The sequence below is a fragment of the Equus asinus genome, chromosome 3, assembly GCF_041296235.1.
Source record: "Equus asinus isolate D_3611 breed Donkey chromosome 3, EquAss-T2T_v2, whole genome shotgun sequence".
Classification (NCBI taxonomy): Eukaryota; Metazoa; Chordata; class Mammalia; order Perissodactyla; family Equidae; genus Equus; species Equus asinus.
In genome coordinates this window covers 118,797,686-118,821,219 of record NC_091792.1, presented here as the reverse complement: position 1 = coordinate 118,821,219, position 23,534 = coordinate 118,797,686, and the positions used below count along the sequence as shown (strand labels likewise).

The 23,534-nt window shown below is 43.4% G+C and overlaps 1 protein-coding gene and 1 non-coding gene across 11 annotated transcripts in view; both read left to right on the top strand.

Moving 5' to 3' along the window:
* Positions 1 to 23,534, top strand: part of CRACD (capping protein inhibiting regulator of actin dynamics) — a 286,413-nt gene that overhangs the window by 223,611 nt on the left and 39,268 nt on the right. For 6 of the 10 annotated variants that reach the window (XM_070505796.1, XM_070505795.1, XM_044766034.2 and 3 more), the window contains 2 exons: positions 14,148 to 14,283; positions 21,867 to 22,031. In XM_070505796.1, coding sequence (XP_070361897.1) covers positions 14,164 to 14,283; positions 21,867 to 22,031 — 285 coding nt within the window. In that variant the 5' untranslated portion in view covers positions 14,148 to 14,163. Of the gene's footprint in view, positions 1 to 14,147; positions 14,284 to 16,248; positions 16,271 to 21,866; positions 22,032 to 23,534 lie in introns of all 10 variants that reach the window. The other 4 variants (XM_070505793.1, XM_070505792.1, XM_044766035.2 and 1 more) reach the window with 2 other exon arrangements.
* On the top strand, positions 4,472 to 4,576 carry LOC123284857 (U6 spliceosomal RNA). The gene has a single exon (XR_006526302.1). It is a non-coding gene; the product is annotated as a U6 spliceosomal RNA (small nuclear RNA).

Below are 23,534 nucleotides of genomic sequence, written 5' to 3'. Positions count from 1 at the left end.
CTGCAAGGTTAGCTGATGTCAGTGGGGCTTAGAATGTGCCCATGCTTAGAGCAGTGGTTAGAAAGCTGTGTCCGGTAGGATGACTTCAGCTGTAACAGAAAACACACCTACTAGTGTCTTCAACAGTAATGAAATATGTTATCTGATGTACCTGGAAGTCTGGAGAACTTTCCAAATTCCAAAGTCCATTAGTGATGCAACCCAGCAATATCATCAAGATCCAGTCTGATTCCTTTTTTCTCTCATCCTCAGGGAGTAGGCTCTTGTCCTCAGGCTTGTCCCTCATAGCCTCAAGATGGCTGCCATGGTTCCAGGCGTCACATGCAGATGACAAAGACCAGGGACAGAAAAGGGACCATCCCTGTCTTATGTCATGTTTTGTGAATGAGGAGAACTTTCCTAGAAGCACCTCCCCCAGCAAACTTCCCCTAACTTTTCATCGTTCCTTTCACATGAGACCCCGCTGCAAACAATACTTCCAGACAATGAAACTCAAAATGGAGATGGCTCTTCTTGACTCCTCCCTGCTCTCCTTAGCACTCAGTGCATGGTGGGGAGGGATGCAAGAGCATGACTACAGGGCTAACTTTGTTTTGCTTTTCTCTCACCTTCTCTCTCTGAAGTAGAAACCCTGCTCTTGCCCTGAGCTGCAGGCCACAGGCCATCATGCACCCTTCGTCTGATCTCTACCACCTCTGTAGATAAGCATGGGCAAAGGGCACTGGACCTGGGCTTGGGCATCCCAGTAGCATGGGTGTGGCCTCCTTTGCTCACAGGCAGCAGCACATGCCACCAAGAAGGACAGCCAGCTTCTTGGGGGAGAAGTGGAATCAAACACCAGAGAGCTGTTCAAATGAGTTGTCCATCCACGTGAGCTCAGTTGGAAAGGGGAATCAAGAAACACATCCAAAAGCATAGTGTGGTGGCTATTTCTGGTAATTTAGCTGTTAGCATCCAATTCCTCTTCTCAACACCACCCAGATTTCCTTTCAGGGAGTCAACTTTGCCTCCCTGTGTGTACCTCTGATAGGACATAGTGTCTGCTTCCTATGACAGAAGCCAGAAGGGCCACTTCCCCTCCCACTGCAGCCTGGCATGAGCAAGTGACTAGCCTAGCCAGTCAGTCTCTCTTTCCTAGGGCTTTGACTTGGCAGATGTGTCAAGGATATGAGGGACTCAACTAGGAGAGCAACCACTAACCAGGCTCTTCCTGCAGCATTGATGGCTGCTCTGGTTCCTGATGCCTAGACCCCAGAGCTCTGTTCACTCCTGTCTTTTCCCACGCCTTGACTCTAGCTTCGTTTGTTCTTTGAGCTCCTACTATTCTAATAAATTTTAATTGAGTGAGACAAAGTTAGTTTCTGTTGCTTGCAGCTAAGAACTGTAACGGACATGGAATGAAACCAGGAAAACTTGGAGAGAGAGCAGTTTAAAATAGAAGGTGGGAAGCAGAGCCTGGAGCAGTTCCCTGATTTGAGTTGAAAAGAAGGCCTGGAAGAAACCTTTAAAGATGCTGAACATCCTCCTGGCTTGCCCACCTGTTGGCTTCTCAGAGCTTTCCACAGTGGCCTCCTACCTAGGCCTGCCCTACCTGAAAAATGCCCATAACCTGAAAATACTCCCCCTCCACCCATCCACAAAGCATGTTTACCTCATGCTTTCTGTTCCCTCAGTGACCTCTCCATAAGAAACCCATCTGATAAACCAAGTACCGTAGAGGATTAATCATTTACTCAGCCACTGAAAAAATTTACTCACAAACTTTATTATATAAAGCACTGTGGGAGAAACCAAGATAATAGATGTGATCCCTGCCCCCATGCAGCTCGTAGTACTTACTGTGGTGGAGATGAGATGATACCGTCAGTATTAGAATCCCATCTGTGTAGCGCTTCACCATATGCACAGCACTTTTATTTTCCCTGTTTTTTAAGGCATGATTATAATAACCATAACATAAAACAGCAAGAGATACAAGCATAGGGCTTTCTGAGGAAGGAAAGATCCCTTTCTTCTAGGACGGCAGGAAAGGCTGTGTGGAGTTGATAAGATTTGAGCTGGACCTTGAAGGGTGGGTAGGGCCTGCACCGAGAGATTGGCATTGGACAGTCGGTGGAGAGGAGAGCCCATGCAGGGATAGAGCCCAGAGAGGATATTTGGGGAACCGAGTGGCTTGCTTTACAGGGTACTTGAAGTAGGGTAACGTTTGATAATAATGGGAAACACTTACATAAGTGCTTATGCTATTCTAAGTGCTTTGCATATCATAACTCATCTAATGCTAACAAAAGTTCCATGCAGTAGGTCCTCTTATCATCCCCAGATAAAGAAACTGAGGCACCTGGAGGTTTAATGACTTGCTGAATGCCACACAGCTGGTAAGTAGGAGAGCTAGGTTTCAGAGGTAGGCACATGGGCTCGAGTCTGAGCCCTAAATCTCTACATTGCACGACCTCCGTTCGTAGGGCCAGTGTGGTTTAGGGCCCTGCCATGAAGAGCCTTAGATGCCCAGCAACCTTTGCAGCTTCATCTGGTGGGATTTTGGGAAAAGGGAACCACTGGAGGTTTCGGAGCTGGCAGATTAACTGCTTTAAGATTAATGTAGGGTCTAAGAGGAAGTGGAATTGGAGAGAACTTCAGTTGAAGATCATTTGCAGATGTTGATCGTATTACAATAGACCAGAAGTAAAACCAGGGCGACAATGACAGTTATACACTCATTGGCCCTTCGGCGGCCCTCAGCGGTTCCTCCACTGATTTCTGAGGTTTCCCACACTCATCTTCCTGTGTGTTCCAGAACAAATCCTCTGAGCCTCCACTGTCTGCTGGGCTGGTGGTGAGAGCATCATGTCAGCAACTTTCTCTCCAGTGGTCCAAGAAAACAAAAATTCTCCATACTAAACTTGCAGCGTTTTCCTAAGTCTGAAATCGTTTCAAAATAGAAAATAATACAAGTAAGAGCTTCTCCTGAGCAAAGGTTAAACAGTGTGAGCTTTCTATTGCTTTTGGCGTGGTTACCTGCGTAAAATCCCATCTCTGGCTTACAGCAGAGTGGATAACCCATCAAGGCCTCAGCTGAGTTTTCCGAAATCTTTTTACAACTTTAAGTGCAGAAACGAACCCTTCAAAACAGCCCTGTAGTTTGGTCTGTGTGCTTCCAAAGTGTGCCCAAGGGAACTATATTATTTGTTGTTAGGTAGCCTTTCAGAGCTTCTAGGTGGAATTATGACAGTCAGTCAGAAGCTGACTCTGGGTAAATGAAAGAAGGGGAGGTGGAGTCGGGGAGAAGCAGCAGTGTCTCTTTCCTCCTGTCCTTCCACACCCGTAATGACTGAGATCAAAGGGCTTCAGTGTAATAAGATGTAGGGAGAACAGGACTCCCTGAGCCGCTCCTGGTTTATTTCAGGGCTGATAAACGCACCTTCTCTTAGAATTGACTCAGCCTGTTAGAAGCCTCAGGTCCTGTTCATGGCGTTTTAACCTCCTGGGAAGGAACCCTAGGAGCTGTTACTTCGTGACTCAGACACCAGGATCAGCTTTTCAGCACCTCAAAATTTCCCTTAATGTTAGGCAAATGTCAAAAAATGTTCTCTTCCTCTTCTTCCTCCCTCTTCTCCTCATTTTTCTCCTCCTGCCACCTGCCTCCTCTTCTTCCTCCTTCTCCCTTTTGCCCTCCTCTCCCTCCTTTTTTTCTTCTTTTGTCCTGTAAAGTCTCTGCCAATCTTTATAGACAGTGACTGTTTAATTTGGGTAGAGGATATCGAAATTATCTTAAATCTTCGCTAGGAAATAAGGACTTTTGGCACACCTGCTTACCTCTTCAGCTGTGTCCACGCAACGTCATGAGTCATAATGCTAGATTCATTCTTTTTAAAATCTTGATTGATCCCAATGTTCATAGCAGCTTATTCATCATAGTCAAAAGGTAAAAACAACTCAAATGTCCATCCACAGATGAATGGATAGACAAAATGTGGTTTATACTTACAATGGAATATTAGCCTTAAAATGGAAGGAAATTCTGACACATGCTACAACATGGATGAACCCTTGAAGACATTATGCTACGTGAAATAAGCCAGACACAAAAGGACACATATAAGATTCTCCTTATAGAAGATAGATAGAGTAGTCAGATTCATAGAGATAGAAAGGAGAATAATGGTTACCAGGGCCTGGGGAGAGGGGAGAATGAAGAGGTCCTGTTGAATGGTTATGGAATTTCAGTTTGGGATAAGTTTTTCGGAGATGGATGGTGGTGATAGCTGCATGACAATGTGAATGTACTTAATGCCACTGAACTGTAAAAATGGTAAACTTTATGTTATGTATATTTTGCCATAATAAAAAAACCTCAGTCAATGTATGTAAATATGAAAAAAATTCATGGATGCTGGTATCCCATTTGATACTGACAGATTTGGTGTTTAAGCAGTAAAACGGGTTCACCTGCTTTTGTGTAAGATTTGCAGCTCATTTGGGCAGCACATATACTAAAATTGGAATGATACAGAGAAGATTAGCATGGCCCCTGCGCAAGGATGACATACAAATTCGTGAAGCATTCCATATTTTAAAAAAATAAAATAATAAAAAGACATTTTAAATTGAAAAGAAAAGAAAAAGAAAAGCACTAAACACCCTTGGAAGTAATAAAATAAAATCTTTTAAAAAGTAAAAAAAAGGGGCCGGCCTGGTGGCACAGCGGTTAAGTGCACACGTTCTGCTTCGGCAGCCCGAGGTTCGCCAGTTTGGATCCCGGGTGTGGACATGGCACTGCTTGGCAAGCCATGCTGTGGCAGGTGTCCCACATATAAAGTAGAGGAAGATGGGCATGGATGTTAGCTCAGGGCCAGTCTTCCTCAGCAAAAAGAGGAGGATTGGCAGTAGTTAGCTCAGTGCTAATCTTCCTCAAAAGAAAAAAAGTAATTTAATAATAAAAAAAAAAATATTTGCAGTGTGGGTGACCAGGGGCTCTCTTAATGTTACTGTCTTGTTCACAGCAGCTATTGTTCACATAGCATCTTTGTTCCCAAAGAAATCCAAACATCTATGCAGACTGTGTTAAAATGGAAAACTGTGAGCTGTGAGTCAGGAGCCTCAGTTCTGTCTGGATCAAGTCTCTCTCTTCACCTTCCTGGATCTCGTCTTTGTCCATAAGGATTCAGGTCTTGGGCTCTGTGTTCACAGAGGGCCCAGAGTCAGCAGTGCCTGTTGGCTGTGTGAGTACTGCTGTCTGTCACAGATGCTGCTGCTCTGGATTAGCAGCTCCTCCTTTTACTGCTAGTTTCCTTGTAGAGACCCACTGGAGATCCACATCTGTGGAGCAGCAAGCTGAGCCTCCCAGCACAGTCCTGGAGGAGTGTGGGCAGGCAGAATTGAGTGCAGGCTTGAAAGGAGTCCAGGAGCTCACCATTTGCAGTCCTTCTCATTGATTTCTATGTTGTTTCTAAAGGATTTCTGAATGTGAAAGAACATATGATGTTGCCTATTAATGTCTTTTGCACTACAACTTTCCCCTAACCTGGACCTGACCTCATTTATAAAATACTACAGCAGAGCCTGAGGGATGATAGTGACAAAGAAATAGGAAAGATGGGAGTTTAATGAGAGACACTGATAAGTTTGTTTTTATTCATGTTGAGTTTGCAGAGACAGTGGGATAGCCGAGTGGCAGGGTCCACTATGTAGCTGGAGACGTGGGGAGAAGAGAGTGTAATGTTGAAGTCAGACAGACAGTTATGAAAAGTGACTGTTAAAGCCAGAAGAGTAGCCTCGGGCCATTCTACCATCTACGCCTTTGAAAAGACAACCACAAGAGTCAGGGACGGGTTGAGGGGAAAGACCAAAAAACTAGTCCCTTTGGGCTGATTAGAAGCCTCTGATTAGATGTTTGGAATCCGAACCTCTGTGCCAATAACAATAATATCAATGACAACAACAACAGAGCCAGGACAGAAGTAGAAAAACGAGGGTTATAACGTCTCAGCCGTGCTCCTTTCTGTCCATAGGCCCCAGGAGCTTCTGCTGCTTGGGCCTCCAAGTCCACAGGGCCCGTTTCTCTAGCTTATTTCAGTCACAGCTATGACTCTTCCCTGAGCTTATGAAAACTGTTCCTCAGAGCCCAGCGCTGTTAGAAATTTCCCAAGTGGGCCTCTTCCTCTCCTTCGAGAGTTTGCTTTTACCACATGTGCTTTGCATTCAACTGCAAATCTTGCTTAAATTAAGATGACTGTTAAATGACTGGATTGCCAGTCCTCGAGTTAGAAATTAAAAATCTGGGGGATTTCAGAGGTCTTTTTACGTCTCTTATGATCAAGAGGCTGCTCTGTGTTCCCGGCAGCAGAAGAGAAGGTTCCCACACAGCCAGTCTCGTTTCTTCCGTTTGGGCAGATGGAGTCTGAGGGAAGGTTGCAGTATTGAGGCTCAGAGGACGCTGCCTCGGCGCTCACTCCTAACAAAGGAAGGGGGAGGATTGGCCTGCTTCATAATCAATTGTGAAAGATCTTTAAATGTCAAGAATAAAGAAGTCCAAACGAACTCTGCTAAGGTACAATTTGTGGTAAATTGCCCCTCCACCTCCCAATCATGTAATTCGAAGTTCCCAGCTGGTTAAGGACAATGATGCCACCAAGCTCTTTGTTCATGAGAACATAGTTTCAAGCTTAGATCTCCACACGTGGGCTATTCAGTTTCAACGCCAGACCTGCCTCGAACTCTGGAACTTTGGGCATCATTTTTACCCACGCTTTGTCTCAGCTTCCCCTCCAGAGAAAAGGAAATAATCTATGTTGTAGAGTTGTTTGGAGCCAGAACTGGTAACCATGATTACCGAAGGTTTAAAATTACACAAATTGACAAGGACTTAATGTTAATTTGCATTATGCAAACTGAATTATTTAGAAGAGAGTGTTCATTCATGTAACTAATAAACCAATTACCATTCTCCTCCACTGTTTCTTCTCAGAGCTTTAAAATGGGACAAAAACTAGATATGAGAAGAAAAAGATATAAATGCATTTTTTCCTCTGAAGAGCAATGACCATATCAACAAGTAGGTTCTGACATGTGTAGAAACTTGATAAATATCAAAAAGTTATTTAATTACTTCCACGTCTGGATGTGATGAAGTAGCTTGTAGCAAATCAGCCCTCACACCAAGAATAACTGCAACTACAGATAGAATATTAAAACAAAGACATCTGTTTGAAGGCATCAGATTGCTGCTGAGACACCAGACTTGAGCAATGAGATCCTGGAGAGAAAGGAAGCCCGTTGAGTTAAGCCCAGCTTTTTGCATGTTGTTTCTCTCTTGTGGGCATCGGTTAACTCTTCATGCTGGGCAAGAGACCAAAAAAGCTAAGAGTGGCTGCTAAGAGGAGGAGAAGGCAGCAGAGCTGTAGGCAATTTCATGGAGCCAAGAACATAAGGCTGCCTGGACAGCCAGGACTTGAGGGACTAAAATCCTCAAGAAAAGAGAAGCCCAGAAGAATGAATCTAAATCTAGGCAACAGTTTTCCTTTTGAGGCATTTGTTGATACAGCTGCACAGGGATAGAAGCCAAAAAGCAGGGCAGAGTTTTTGGCAGTCTGTGATACTGGAAAGACAAAAATTGGGGTTTGGAGGCTACCAAGAAGGGGGACCTTAGAAAATAGCCCAGGCTCTCAGTTGAGACTTCAGGAGGCCTATTCACTAGAAGTGGGGACAAAACAAAAGTAGTCTGAGCCTCATGCAGATTGCTAACCAGTCCTGAGTCAGCTCAGTCCCTGATTGAATTGAGGTGATCTGCTCCTTTGCTGATCGCTAGAGAAGTGGGTGAATCCTCTCTGGAAGGAGAGAACGCAGCCTCTACAATTTTTCATGCATTATCTGTAGAATTCAATAAAAAAAATTACTAGGTAGTTGAGAAACAGACTATGAAGAAAACAAGAAAATGGAAATAGACCTAAAGGGACTAAGATATTGGAGTTTGAGACAGAGACTTTTAAATAATTATGATTAATATATTCAACAAAATAGTTGACAAGATGGAGAATTTCACCAGAGAATTGGGATCTGTTAAAAAGAATCAAATGGAAATTCTCGATCTGAAAAATACTACTGAAGTTAAGAACTAAATAGATAGTTTTGATAGCAGATTGGACACAACTAAAAGAGAGGATTAATGATCTGAAAGTTAGGTCAGTAGAAAAATCCACACTGGATCATGTTGAGTCAAAAAGAATGACAAATATAGAAAACAACACAAAGACCTGTGGCTCGTGGTGGGAAGGTCTGACATTGGAGAATTAGAGGAGAAATAGAGGAAAAATGGGGCAGAAGCAATATTTGACGAGGTAATGGCTGAGAATTTTCCAAAACTGATGAAAGACACCAAGCCACAGGTTTAAGAAGTATTATGTACTCCAAGCTGAATAAATTAGAAGAAACTCGCACCTAGCCACAACAGGGCAAAACTGCTAAAAACCAAACACAACAAGAAAAATCTTAAAATCAACTATAAATAAAAGGCAGACTGCCTTTCTTTTCAAAGAAGCAGTAATATAAGCATATCAACAAAAATTCTATAGCTAACATCATAACAATGGCAGAATATTGAATACTTTCTTGCTCAGTTTGAGAACATGACAAAGGCCACCATCACCCCTTCTATTCAACTTTGTCTAAAGATCCTAGCTAATGCAGTACGCCCCCACCTCCCAACAAAAGTAACACCAAAAATGAAGAAATAAAACTGACTTTTGTCACAGACAACCTGGTTGTATACATAGAAAATCCAAAAGGATCAAATGAGTCAACAGTCTTATTCTTATACTTAATAAATTTAGCTAAGCTTAGTTGTAATGCACAAAAATCAATTATATTTTAATATTCATTTCTATTCAACATAGTATTGGAAATCCTACCCAGAGCAATTAGGCAAGAAAAAGAAATAGGATCCAAACTGGAAGGGAAGAAGTGAAACTGTCACTATTTGCAGATGACATGATGCTATATATAGAAAACCCTAAAGACTCCACAAAAAAACTGTTGGAACTAATAAACAAATTTGGTAATGTTGCAGGATACAAAATCAATACACGGAAATCTATTGCATTTCTATTCACTAATGATGAACTATCAGAAAGAGAAATTAAGGAAACAATCCTATTTACAGTTGCATCAAAAAGAATAAAATACCTAGGAATAAATCTAATCAAGGAGGAGGAAGACTTGTATACTGAAAAGCACAAGACAGTAAGGAAAGAAATTGAAGAAGATAAAAATAAATGGAAAGATAGTTTGTGCTTATGGATTGGAAGAATTAATATTGTTAAAATATCCATACTACACAGAGAAATCTACAGGTTCAATGCAATCCCTATCAAAATGGCATTTTTCACAGGAATAGAACAAACGATCCTAAAATTTGTATAGAACTACAAAAGACCTCAAATAACCAAAGCAATCATGAAAAAGAAGAACAAAGCTGGAGGTGTCACATTCCCTGATTTCAAACTCTATCACAAAGCTATAGTAAATAAAACAGTATGGTGTTTGCATAAAAACAGACACATAGATCAGTGAAACAGAATAGAGAAGCCAGAAATAAACCCATTATATATGGTCAATTAATTTACAACAAAAGAGCCAAGAATAGTCAATGGGGAAAGGACAGTCTCTTCAATCAATGGTGTTAGGAAAACTGGACAGCCACATACAAAAGAATGAAACTGGCCACTGTCTTAGACCATACACAAAAATTAACTCAAAATGGATTAAAGACTTGAACAGATGACCTAAGACCATAAAACTCCTGGAAGAAAATATAGGCAGTAAGCTCCTCGACATTGGTCTTGGCAATGATTTTTCGAATCTGACACCAAAAGTAAAAGCAACAAAAGCAAAAATTAACAAGTGGGACTACATCAAACTGAAAAGCGTCTGCACAGCAAAGGAGACCATCAAAAAAATAAAAAGGAAACCTACTGAATGGAAGAAAATATTTGCAAATCATATATTTGATAAGGGGCTAATATCCAAAATATATAAAGAATTCATACAACTCAACAGCTGAAAAACAAACAATCTGATTAAAAAATGGGCAGAAGATCTGAATAGACATTTTTAAAAAGAAGATATACAGACGGCCATCAGGTGCATGAAAAGATGCTCTACATCACTAATCATCAGGGAAATACAAATCAAAACCACACCTCATGGCTGTTATCAAAAAGACAAGAAGTAAGTGTTGGCGAGAATGTGAAGAAAAGGGAACCCTTGTGCATTGTTGGTGGGAATGTAAACTGGTGCAGCCACTATGGAAGACAGTATGGAGGTTCCTCAAAGAATTAAAAATAGAATTACCATATGATCCAGCAATTCCACTTCTGGGTATTTATCCAAAGGAAACGAAAACACTAAGTTGAAAAGATATATGCACCCCCATGTTCATTGCAGCACTATTTACAATAGCCGAGATATGGTAACAACCTAAGTATCCGTTAGTGGATTAATGGATAAAGAAAATGTGGTATATATAAATACAATGGAATATTATTCAGCCATAAAAAAGAAGGAAATCTTGCCATTTGCAACAACATGGATGGACTTCAAGGGCATTATGCTAAGTGAAATGTCAGACAAAGACAAATACCCTATGATCTCGTTTATATGTAGAATCTAAAAAAATCCTAAAAACAAAACCCAGCTCATACAGAGAACAGAATGGTGGTTGCCAGAGGCAGAGGAGTGTGGGGTGGGAGAAATGGGTAAAGGGATCAAAAGTTTAAAAAAAAAAATAAGCGAATGAAGAATGGGGAAATCCAATAAATTTAGGTACCAGTTGTTATTAGGAATGTGCAATTGATTTATTAGTTGAATAGTAGTGAGACTAAAGCATTTTGTAAGAAGCTCTGCCCTAAAAACTATTCACTAGTGTTTTGAAAGCAGGGTATTAAAATTCACCAAATAAAAGCCTTTTACGCATTTATTTTGAAACTTGTTTTACTTGGTCATTGCTATGTAGGTCAAATTAACTATAGTCAAGAAATATCTTGTTAGACAAAATAAAATGGAATTGCACACTCCTATTGCCATGTTTAATTTGTGCTTTATAAAAACTCAACCTGGTGATAAGATAAATGCTTTTGTGGAAAAAGTGGGTATGTGTGTTACACTGCAGCTCGCTGAGCCATCGCCCCTTGTAAAGTATATGACTGAGCTGAGTCCCAACCTCTACTCTTGGGGACATACCATTTTTTTGAAATCTAAAAACCAATTGTATTTTAATATTCCACCAATAAACAATTAGAAAATAAAAATTTTAACCTATACCATTTACAGTAGGTTCAGAAACATCAAATATGTAGGAATGAATCTATCAAAGTATGTATAAGACCTTGACACAGAAAACTACAAAACATTATTAAGAGAAAGTAAAGAGGATCTAAATAAATGAAGGGATATGTGATGTTCATGGTGTAAAAGACTGAGCATTGTAAAGATGTCAATTATGCCAAATTTATCTATAGATGCAATGCCATCATGAAAATAATCCTAGAAGCACACGTTGGAGTGTGTGTGTGTGTGTAAATTTATGTAGAAATGCAAAGAGGCAAGAATAGCCATGTTGGGGGGGAAAAAAAGCTGTAGAACTTAAACTACTAGAAATCAAGACCCATTAAAAAGCTACAGTAATTAAGACAGTATGGGATTCTTATTGCTGTAAAACCAGATGAGTAGACCAACGTAACAGAGGCCAGAAACAGATTCAGATATATAGAGTTGCTTAATTTATGGCAAGTCACTCACTGTCTTCAAGCCTTAGTTTCCTCATCTATAAATTAATAGTGCTTACCACATAAGGTTTAAATATTATATACCAAAGATTTAGATATTATGTTAAGAGGTTAGCACACATGCAAGGTACATGGCAAGTGCCCAGTAAAATTTAGCATGTTAATATTACTCCTGTTGCTACTAGTATTGTTATAATTATTACGATACTATTCGTAGTAGTATTCCTTTTCTCTGTTTTTCAGCATGATCATCTGGAAGGGGGAAATGGGTGGACATTAAATCCTGGTTGTCAACAAGGAACATTTGGGGCAACACAGATGAGTAGGGGAATATCAATTCTTAGTCTACCTGGAAAAAAGAACGTGAGCAGGAAGATAAGCTTTCTGATTCAGTGGAGACTGACTTAGAAACTGGCATGGAACTTGGCCTAGCTCTAGCATATGGTGGCCACACTACTGAGAGACATTGGTAAACACGTATGAAGCATCTAAAATGACCTTCTGCATATATATCTGTTTGTAAGCCTATTTGAGAGCCTGTGCATGTATATAAGCCACTTGTAAAAACACTGTGTAAAATGAGGTCAGTTACCTCTTCTGCCATCTGAATCATAGCCGGGGATCTGGTAAGTTTAGACAAAATAGTAAAAGGTTTGATTCCGTAACCTTTTGAATAGAAAGTTTATTTTACAGCGCCTTTAGGTAAACCTGGAAGTTCGTTTTGTGACGTAGGACACACAATCTCTGACCACAGGGAGACAATGATGTGTTTAATCTCCTGCGTATTTGTATCCTAAAACAATGCCTCATGTTTCTTAAAGTGGGCTGCTGCCATGCAGCGTCTTGTGTTATTTAGCTGAAGGCTTACCTGTTATTCTAGCTATGTAGTATCTGCAACCCTCCCGTATTCCAGCCCGCGTGGCATTTGCCTCCTGTCTTCCCTCCTGCTCACCCACCCATACCCCGTTTCAATCATGGGAGGGAATACTCTAAGACCTTCCACCACTTTAAACACTTCAGCAGACTCGTGTGGGCTTGTATTTACCAGATCCAAATTCCGTTTCTCACTCTACTACTTGTATTTGGATGACTTTAGATAAGGTTATTTACCCCCTGAGTTTCATCTGCCACAAGGTGTTGGTGATGAAATAATGAAAGTAAAACTCTTCGCACAGTATTTTCATCAAAGTAAGGGTTGGTGATGGTTGTTACTATCACAGAGCCAGAAGGTGCACGTCCAAGTCTTTTGTTTCTGAACCTCATATACTTTTTTGCCATGCTGCCTGTAATTTGGCAAATTAGATGATATAATTTGGTACTTAGTCTTCCCAACTAGGTCTAGACTTGGTCGGGACCCTGCCCACTGCATGAAGTGAAGTGTAATTCACTCCAGAGGCGCCAGCTGGGGGCGCCTTTCTCCCAGTGCTGGCTCCTTTCTTGTGCACTTGGTCACTGATAAAACCTCCAGGTGGGGCCTCTTTCTGGGGAGAGGAGAGAGAGAACTGGCACTCTCTCGCCCCTGGTAGTCTGCACGATGGACAGCTGCCTGCCTGTGGTGTGTGTGGTTCTGCCTGCCCCTGCGAGCAGCCTCGGCGTGTATTCCTTCCCCAGAGATAGGTTAGTTTCCAGGATCAACTGAGGAACAGTTGGCTTCTGCTGCCTCCTCTTCCTGTACCTCACAGTCAGGGAGAAGTCTCAAGGTCCTCGAAGTGCAACCTTCCACCTGAAAAGTGTTTATTGTTGGGTACCTGCCACCTATAAGCTGTTCTATGTGCATGAAGCCCATCAGAATGGCCCTAACACGTTTCTCTGTCCTTTCTCTGAATTCCTGAAGAGTCTTGCCCAGGAGACTCTTTATTCCCTTAGTCCCTATTAGCAATTCTAGTCCTCATCAAGTCTTTGTTTTAGATGGATGTATCTTTCTTCCAACTTGATTATAATGAGAAAGAAAGAAACCCTTGCCTCTTACTTCTAGATCTGCATGTTACTTAAAAAGTGCCGGTTGACGAGACTTACTGGGGTAAAACCGATAGCGACGGCTCGTCAGGAGAAAGGCTCCTCCAGTGAAAATTTCTGCAGTGCCTTCTGTCCTGGGTCCTCTACAGATGATTAACTATCTTTGAGTCCTCTCAGTGAGTGGCTCTGAAACGCTGTTGTGTTGGAGACATGCTCCCTTACTCCTGCGGGACCCTTTCCTTACCCAGCCGCTTGGCTGACCCCTAGCAGACGAGGACACAATGCTGCAAGTGCTTTCTGAGTGAGACAGAGGATGTGGGTGGAGCCGCTGAGTCAGGAGGAACGAGAAACTGAATTGCCAAAAGAAATTTTATCATCCTAATAAAATGAAGCACGTGGTTTGCATTCCAGGTCCTTCAACTATTCTATGGGAACCCGGGCGTTTTCCCATGACAGTATTTTTATCCCTGATGGGGGAGCAGAAAGTGAGCAGACAGTTCAAGCAATGTCACAGGACAACATCCTGGGCAAAGTCAAAACTCTTCAGGTAAGACAGCTTGAGACTGGAAGGTCAGAGCCGTAGGAGTGGGCCCGGCTATGGAGGGAAGTGGGAAGAAGCCCTAGCTTGGCCTTGAGTAGTGGATTGGGAGGTCCAGGGGTAGCTCCTTCTGAGAACTGTTGCTTTCTCCAAACTGACTCAGTTCTCTGGAAGCCTTCTGTCCCCCTGTGAGAGGTACATTGTCATCATTGTGCCCACCTGCATGTACCCCTTCTCCTTGTCTCTCAAATTGTTCCCTCATTTTTAACTGGACATCACGAGGACAAGTACCCAGGAGACACTGCAGGACTCTGATGGGAGGAAAGTGTTCCTAATCGTTAAGCGTTGGCCATAATCCCCGAGTGCAGGGTTGCCCGTCAGCTGAGGGTGTGCACAGCAAGCGTTCCCTTTCCAAGTCTCCGTCTTTGGACAGTGAACGGTGAAACTCTTCATTATTCGGCTGTGTTTGTGACTCTGGCTCCCCGGAACCACCCTGTCTCAGAGGAAGACCATGACGCTCTTAAAACTCCCTCCTGTTCATGCCACAGAGTTGGGCAGTTTTCCTACATAAAAGTGACTCAGGTGGTAACTCCTTGATAATGAAAATATAATAAAATAACCCTTCACTAAATGTGATTGAAATAGTGGGGAATCCAGGAAAAGGAAGGGGAACAAAGACACTTGGGACCTCATCATGTAGGTTTGCCCGATTGCTTAGTAGAATTCACTTACCCAACAGAAGTGCCTAAGGAGCACTCCCCTGAGGTGGGAGCGCTTGGAGGTGATCCAAAGGATGAACCGGGGGACTCTGGTTTGCTGGTTTCCATCTGTCTGCAAGTCTGCAACAATGAATGAATAAATGAATAAAGGAATGAATGAATAATCAAGTTAAAAAAAAAACCGGAACAGCTGGCTTGAGTAGCCACTGACATGATGAAGCATTGTTCTCAAAGAAAATTTTCTATTTTCTTGAAATGTTCTTGTTTCTACTGGAGGTTAGCTATGTATTTTGTGATCTGTGTTTGGTTACATATTTCACATACACTCAGCTGAATATAGCACGAGGCAAATGGGGAAGGAGCCCACATCCTGGAACCACACCCAAACTTGCCTAGATCTTCATACCTACTGCCACCACTGCCCAAGGCTCGAGTCCTGCCCTCAGGGCACACCTAGGCACTTCCTTCACATTCCAGCATTTCCTAACCAGGTCCCATTCTTAGTTCTTGCTGGCTGTGCCGTTACACGTTTTACAGACTCAGAAGTCACTTCTCATGGTTTGGAGAAGAGAGAAGAGTGGTGATGGCCCAAGAAAACCTTGAGCTCCCTCCTCTGTACCTTTCCTTCTTGAAGTCTTTTGATTCCTAAGAAGTTCTGAGCCCCTGGCTCCTAAGATCCCCTTTCTAAGAGGAATGACTTTCAGATTTCAGTCCACGAACAGCTGTATTTTATGAGAGCTTTTGAGGAGTTCTTTAAAAATTAGCTAGTAATTCTCTGTGACATCACACCACATGCCACTGCCACTCCAAGAAGTGAATTTGGAGTTGTAAAAAATATATTTCTGCCGTATTGAAAATATGGAAACTCGATAAAAATATGTGAGTACTTCTTGTTCCTATTAATGCTATAAGGCACGAGTTTAAAGACTCTGATCTCACAAGGAATAAAATGTAAAACAACCAACTTCCCCGAAGCAACAATTCTATTAACAGGAAGAGAAATGTGAGCAGAGTCGAGTAACTGTCTCATTGGAGTGCTCTCCTTTGGACGGTATCTACTCTGCCTAATTTGGCTTCTGCTGCATGGATTCACAAGCTTCCTTACAGCTCTATAGATATATTTAAAAAAATAAATAAATAAAAGGCTTTGCTTTTCAAGGAGGGAAATGGGGACCATTATCATAGAAAATGTGATTTTTGGAGTGACTTCAGATATAACTGTATCACCCCCAAAAGACTGTGTTTTATTTTTCAGTCGACTAAGCAGTATGTTCCTGGTAAGTCATAGACACAGTAGTTAACTTTATTAACTTGCATGAATGCTTTGCATTTTTCCTTGACAACGTTATGCTGGTATTGATGCTTAGTAAGCAGCATAAAAGACCGCCCCCTCGTAGACTCCAGCATGGAATGAGGGTGTTTAGTTATGTCAGAGGCATGTATGTTTTTTGTCTGAAATTGTCTTTGTGTACTTGTGTATGTTTATTAAAAAAAGAGAGAGAGAAGTAATGGATAGCACCTATCTGACAATGAATGTCCTGGGAAGCTGATTAGACACTATTATTAAGACATTCTTTTGAAATGAGATTTCTACTGGAATGGCATTAAAAAAAAAAGAAAATCCGTTTTTCTCTGGCTTAACTTCCCAGCCCTTGGAACCCCACAGAACCGCGCCTGTCCTGCCGCGTTAGGAAAGGTTGCCCTCTAGTGTCCACACGTGGTCATCTCGGCTAGAATTGTGATGTGTTGCACCTGTGGCGGTTCCGCTCTCTCTACTGAGTACAAAATGACTGAATATAGCATAAATCAGCCTCCACTTTTCTGAATAAAGTGACTCTACCGCCTGCCAAAATTTCTGTGGCAAATGAATGAAACTTTAAAAGAAAAAACTACATTTTTTCCCTAGTATAAAAATATACATGTGACAACAGATTTTAATATCCAGGACAGTAATAGGGACAAAAACAACAATGATGTCCTTTTTGAGGACTCTGTACATAACAGTCAGATGCATGGCCAGTGGGTGAAATAAAAGACCTATGCCAGTCTCCACCACCACCTGGCTGTGTGGCCTCGGGGGCAGTCATTTAGCCTCTCTGGGCCTCATTTTCCCCATCTGAAAAATAAGAGATACATGTGATGGATGATCTGAAGGGCCCCACCAGTTCTTAACATCTGCCATCTATATGAAATCACTGGTCACCTGCTGGAGCACTGAGTAGCTTTGTAAGCTTTGCACTTCTTGCATTTGGGAGGCAGTGACCTTGATGTTCTTACAGCTGCCCAAAGCACACATCAGGGAGGGTGCCTATTTATTTGAGATCAGAGCAGGCTGTGAAGTGTGTACCAACTGATGATAAAACTCAGGACTATCACAGTCTAAGCCTGCAGGTGATTTTAAGAATTGCACCACACCTTTGTCAGGAAGTCCACTGACTATTTAGCTCAGGAGGGAAAACCTCCATCCTCAGTGGCTGCTGTCTCCTGCTGAGATAGATTTCGCTTAAAAATGCCCAAGTCAAATGTTTGAGGATCTTGACACCTCCTGCAGCTGTCAAGGACGCAAAGAATAAACATCTGCTCTTAGCCCCTTCTTCACAGAGCAGGTTTCTTTAAATGCGTATGCTTTTTCTTTTTCCTTTAAAAAAACTTCCTTTTAACTATGGGCGTATCGGCAGATCGCTCAAGAAGACAGCAACTTTCTTTTTCCCCTGCTTTGTTCTTACAGACATGGTCTGAAGAACGGCTGTGGAAAATCTGGGGGAATCTAAGCACTGGCAGTGCGAGAGCTGCAGAATAGGATGTGCTTGGAATTTCCACCCTGTGGGCAAAAGCTTCATAAATATGGATGCGCATTCCTATAACATCATTCTCCGGCATTCCATATTACAACAAAATGGCCCAAATGGAATGAATAAAATATAGTCCCTTTTAGCTCACATTCCAGTCTCAACAGTAACTCCATTCATAGCCACAAACAACATGGATTCTCAGTATAGTTATAATCGCAGGGTGTAAAAAGAGCCTGTGGGTAATTTTTTTTTAAAGTGGAGGGAGTGGTAGTAGTTTATTTCTCTGAAAACTTAAGGGCAAGCTCATCTTAACAGTCTGGTTTGCAGTGATTGCTTATATCGAAGCTCCTCTCGTGACAGTGCCTGAATAGTGGGCAGAATTAAAGTCACCAAAAAGCCACATTTATCCTTGTCATCAATTCACATGACACCTGAGATTGCCACATAGGTTTTAGCAGCCACCTTTTCACTGTCAGTAAATCGCACAGTGTCGAGACAGCCTAGTCTTCTTCAAGCCAGCTGAGGAAGCATTTGGAGCAGGAACCGCAGGAGAGGGAGAAACATGCAGATGCAGGAGCCTCGGCCTGGAGACCCTGAGCATCAGTCACCATGGCCTTGGCCCCTAGGTCCTGTCCTGGCCGTGTTCCACTGTCTCATCCCTGACAGCTGCAGGGTGTGCCTGTGAGGGCAGTACTTTGTCTGGACAGAGAGGCTGCAGCCCTATCCCTGAGCAGTGACCCTCTTTTCTTTGATGACCTGGGTCCTCCCCTCCTGCATCCCACTTTCTCCTCCTAAGCTCCCTAGCCACCAGGCTGAATTTATTTTCTCCAGAGGGATTTAAATCAGCGGTTTTATGGAGATGCACATTGTCATTCTCAAAGGCAACAGCATTGTATTTCTTTTGCCAGGATGAATATATCTGTGGCATAAATCAACCCTTTGATATACACACACATTCTCACTCCCTTCCTTCCTCCCTTACCCTCTTCCTCCTTTTTGCTCCTCCCTCCCCCAAACTTCCAGCTGTTGCACCTGCAATCAGGTCTCCAGCTCTTCCTGGGCCTATGCATTTCCTCTGCCCCCTGCACCCTCCTCTCAATCTGCCTCTTTTCTTTAACTCTCCACTTCATTTCTTAACATTACTTTCTCCATTTCCCAGCTTTGATCCATGTACCTTATTTCTCCTGTTCTTATTCCATCTATTTCCGCCCCCCGCCTCCATTTTCTCTTTCCTTTTCCATTGGTGGCCACGATAGCCATCCCATCTTTGGAGTTTATTTCAATCTATTACATTTTGCCATATTCTTTTTTTTTTTAATTATTTTTTTGAGGAAGATCAGCCCTGAGCTAACATCTGCTGCCAATTCTCCTCTTTTTGCTGAGCAAGACTGGCCCTGAGCTAACATCTGTGCCCATCTTCCTCTACTTTATACCTGGGACACCCACCACAGCATGGCTTGCCGAGCGGTGCCATGTCCGCACCCGGGATCCAAACTGGCAAACGCCGAGCTGGTGAAATGGAACGTGGGCACTTAAACACTGCACCACCAGGCCAGCCCCTGCTATATTCTTTTTTGTCTCTTAAGCATCAGGGTAGACCAACATCAGTATCCTAAAAAGTAATGAAGAAAAATATCACTATATTCATTCTTTTTTGTGATGGTGGCAAAAATCCTAACTAAATGGCATTTGAGTGTTAGGCCAGTTCTCCTTAACGAATTATTCTTTCCATTTAAGCAGAGGAAATACCCTCATATTAGCCCTGCGAGAGCATTGGTAGATGGCAGACCCTGACAGCAGGAGGTCTCACTCTAAAGAGATTTACAGCAGTTTCCAGCTCTTGGCAACATTCCTAGAGAAGGGATAACTGGTAAACCAAAGGCTGGGCTGGGAGCCCCGGACACAAGAACCATTCCCACCTCTTCTGCCCGGGTCCCCTCCCTCTCCCGCGAGACCGGCCTATGACTTTGTTATTCCGTGTCCTCTTGTCTAACTCCATCGGCTGTTCTAACCGTGCCTGCTTATTGATCTGCTAAGAGTAGATACTAACTGCTGCTTCCTGCTAAACTTGTTTTTAGAGACACCCTTTTGCAGCCTTCTCCTCCCCGAAACCCTTTTAGGCTGCTCCAGCTGTCCTTCCCTGGCTGAACTCAGGCTTTTGATGTGTGCTCCTTCCTGTGGTGCCAGGGGAGCCAGGCTCAGGCTGAAATGCCAGCAGATCAAACACAAGTCCTGTCTTTCTGTGCTCCTTAGCATGCTGGGGTGCCCAGGGCTGCGGGAGGGGAGTCTTGGGCTCACCCCTTTCATGTCTCTGCAATCTCACCGTCCACCATGCAAGCCCGAGGGCGAGGTGGGTGAAGGTGGGTGGATTTGGTACCCTTTGAGTTCAGAGGGAGAGGGGGCATTTCCATCAAGGGATTCCTCTTCAGTAAGCGATTAGAAATGCTGCATTATCTCTTTTATTTCTGCCCCTGTAAGAAGAAGGAAGTGCGATGTCAGATTTATGAGAACCAGTGGAGTGCAATGAAAATAACTCTGAACGTGGTCTTAGAAGACCTAGATTCAGATTTCCCTGGGGCCACTCATACTTTCCATAAGTTTGGGGCAGTCACCTCTCCCCACTGGACCTCTCATCTTTTTTTGTAAAATGAAGGGGTTGGACTTTGTGATTGCTAAGGCTCTTTGCAGCTCTATAAGATTAAATATTAGCCAGATTAAAGATAAATAGCAGATAATGTATTCTTTTTTTTTTTTTTTTGAGGCCTAAACGGACTATAAAACCCAAGTACCTAGACTGAGAGCAGCTGTTCTCAACTGGAGGCGATTTTAACCCCCAGGGGACATCAGGCAGTGTCTGGAGCATTTTTGGTTGTCTCGAGGGGGAGCAGTTTGCTACTGGCATCTAGTGTCCAGGGGCCAGGGGTGCTGCTAAACATCCTACAATGCACAGGACAGCACCTCACGACAAAGAATTATCTGGCCTAAAATGTCAGTAGTGCCGAGGTTGAGCAACCCTGATCTGATAAAGGCAGTGGTTTGTACAATGTATTCAATCTGGTAGTCTTTCAGATTACCATGGCATAATACTTTTTCCTTTTTTTTTTTTGAGGAAGATTAGCCCTGAGCTAACTGCTGCCAATCCTCCTCTTTTTGCTGAGGAAGACTGGCCCTGAGCTAACATCTTCCTCTACTTTATATGTGGGACACCTACCACAGCATGGCATGCCAAGCGGTGCCATATCCGCATCCGGGATCCCAACTGGTGAACCCAGGGCCACCGAGAAGCAGAACGTGTGCACTTAACCGCTGCACCCCGAGGCCAGCCCCATAATACTCTTTTTCTTCCTGAGTGTTGTTCACTTCTCTGCCACAGCCCATTAAATGTTTTTCCCCTTCCTTAGCTATTATGTTTATATATCTTTCTTCAGGAAATATACTGGCCTTTCTCTAATTCTAAGTATCTTCCTAATTTCTACCTCAGGTTTTTCCCTTTAAGCTACTTCCCCCCATTACTCAGTCCCTCCTGGACTCTTTCCTCCTGCCTGCTTCTCTGTCCTTTTCCTGCTTGTTCCCTCTGTCCCCTCCTTCTCAGTGGGTAGCTGCAGCAAGGCAAAGAGGAAGTGCTGATGGCAGGACAAGGTTGTTCCCATCCCATCCGTGATTTCAACATGGATCATGGGAAGACCTGCTGGCCCTGGGGCCGTCTCCACCTTGGCAGTGGGACCCACTCTGGCCAGAGCATGATGTTCAAGCCATGGGCTGGTGAGGAAGGTAGTTGAAGTATAAATATTCAAAAGGAATATGTCCAATGTGTCCCTTGGACAATGTTGGCATCTCCATGGAAGAGGTGGCTGGATGAAAAAGCTCGTGGCTTGAAGGTAGGAAAGAAAAAGAAAAGATGCTGGAAAACAAATTAACTTATTACAGGACTGCATCGTGGTTTACTGGCATGGTGATTAGTCTAGAAACCAGTTGTGTACAGAATATGCCTCAGTGCCTGTTAGATATGCTGAGGAGCCTGGTTCTGGTTACTGTGAACTGCTTCGCTGCTTCAGAACATCTTTCTTTTGTTTCTCTCCAGCGACAGTTGGGCAAGAATATCAAGTTTGGGCAGCCACCACCCAAGGCCGTTCCCATGAAGAAGGCAGACAGTGGGGAGGCTAGCTTAGAAGAGGATCTGTTCCTGACCAGTCCCATGGAAATTGTGACTCAGCAGGACATCGTCCTCTCAGACACTGAGAACAAAGTAAGGCTCCTTTGGGGAATGACTTGATTGCTAATAACCCCGGGGTGGATGTTGGGCAGTAGATGGGGCGTCCAGTAACACTGAGGTCTGCGGGGCGGGGAATAATGAGTAGCCCAGGTCTGGAGAGCACTTCCTGGGCCGGTGCCTTGACCTGCAGTGGGACCAACTTGGAGGAGGGGAATGAAGAGGAGACATGGCCTTTGCAAGTGCTCGTCCCAGTGTTTTCCACTTATTCTTTGAGAATCAGGTTGGCCCACCTCTTCTGGGCAGCTTACCTGGTCTCGCCCCCAAGCTATACTCTCCTCCAGGCCTTCCCTGGGTGTCCTTAGTGCTTCTTACACATCTGTACCCCACCTGTACCTGTGTCCACGTAACTGTTTTCTTTCCATCTCTAAAGGTTCAGTTCCTTGAGAACAAACTGGATCCTACACATCTCTGTGTCCCTAGGACTTAGCTAGTGCTTACTTAGTAGCACCAAATCATTGTTTGTCAAATTGGACTAATTTAGAGGGAAATGAGGAAAGAATGAAGTAGGTGCTCGACGAGACAGAACATATCCAACAGACCAGCTTGAAGTCTCCATAGTCTAGAAAGAAAGTCACATTGGTCCAGCCCTGTCCTAAATTTGGTCTTTTGATACTTTGAAAGAAACACCATTAAAGACAAAAAAAGAAAGAAAGAAACACCATGAGCATATCCTGAAACTGAGTCCTTCCAGCAGCAGAAGGGGCGCCCTCAGGCTCTTACGGCAAAGGAGCCTAGGTCCTTCCTCAGCGAGAGGAAGGAGTGCTCGAGGTGAGGCACTGAGTCTTCCAGTCTTAAAAGAAAGCATTCTCTGTGCTCTGCCTGTCAAAGTGCCTGAAATTACGCTGGGTGTTATTAAGATGGGCATGCTCCCACAAGAAGTCATGATGGTTATCAGCTAATATGTCATAAGAGTAGTAAGAAAGATAAGCAGCTTGCAGAACAAAGTGAGGAAGGAAAGAAAAGGACGGTGTCCTCCCCCCTCCCCCCCCGCCCCGTTACCCCTCTCTGCCTGGCCCTGGCCCTGCTGACTCCGGTGCCCACTGGTGGTGGGTGAAGCAGGGATGGGATGTATCCCTCCCGCTAGGTCCAGAAATGCTCTCTGCAACCTCTCCAGTGCTAGGCAGCAGAACGGCCATGAGCCTTGATGCAGGGATTTCCTCCAGCCTGAAGCAAATGTCTTGCCTGTTACTGATGATCCAATAAGTGCAAGACTCCGTGGCCTGGGGGAGAAGGAGGATCGTTTGTTCAGCAGGTGCTGTCCCAGCTGTGGGTGTGACAGAGGTGAGCGAGATTAGACAAGGCACTGCCCCCGTGTAGTTTACATTCTAATGACAGGAGAGGAAGATGGCAGAGAAGCCCACAAATAGAGAAATGTAATTCTGGATCAAGCTGCACAGAAAATAAAACAGGATGATAGAAAAACGAGGAACTTGGTAGGGGAGAGGTTACTTCTTTAGGTAAGGAGGTCAGAGCAGC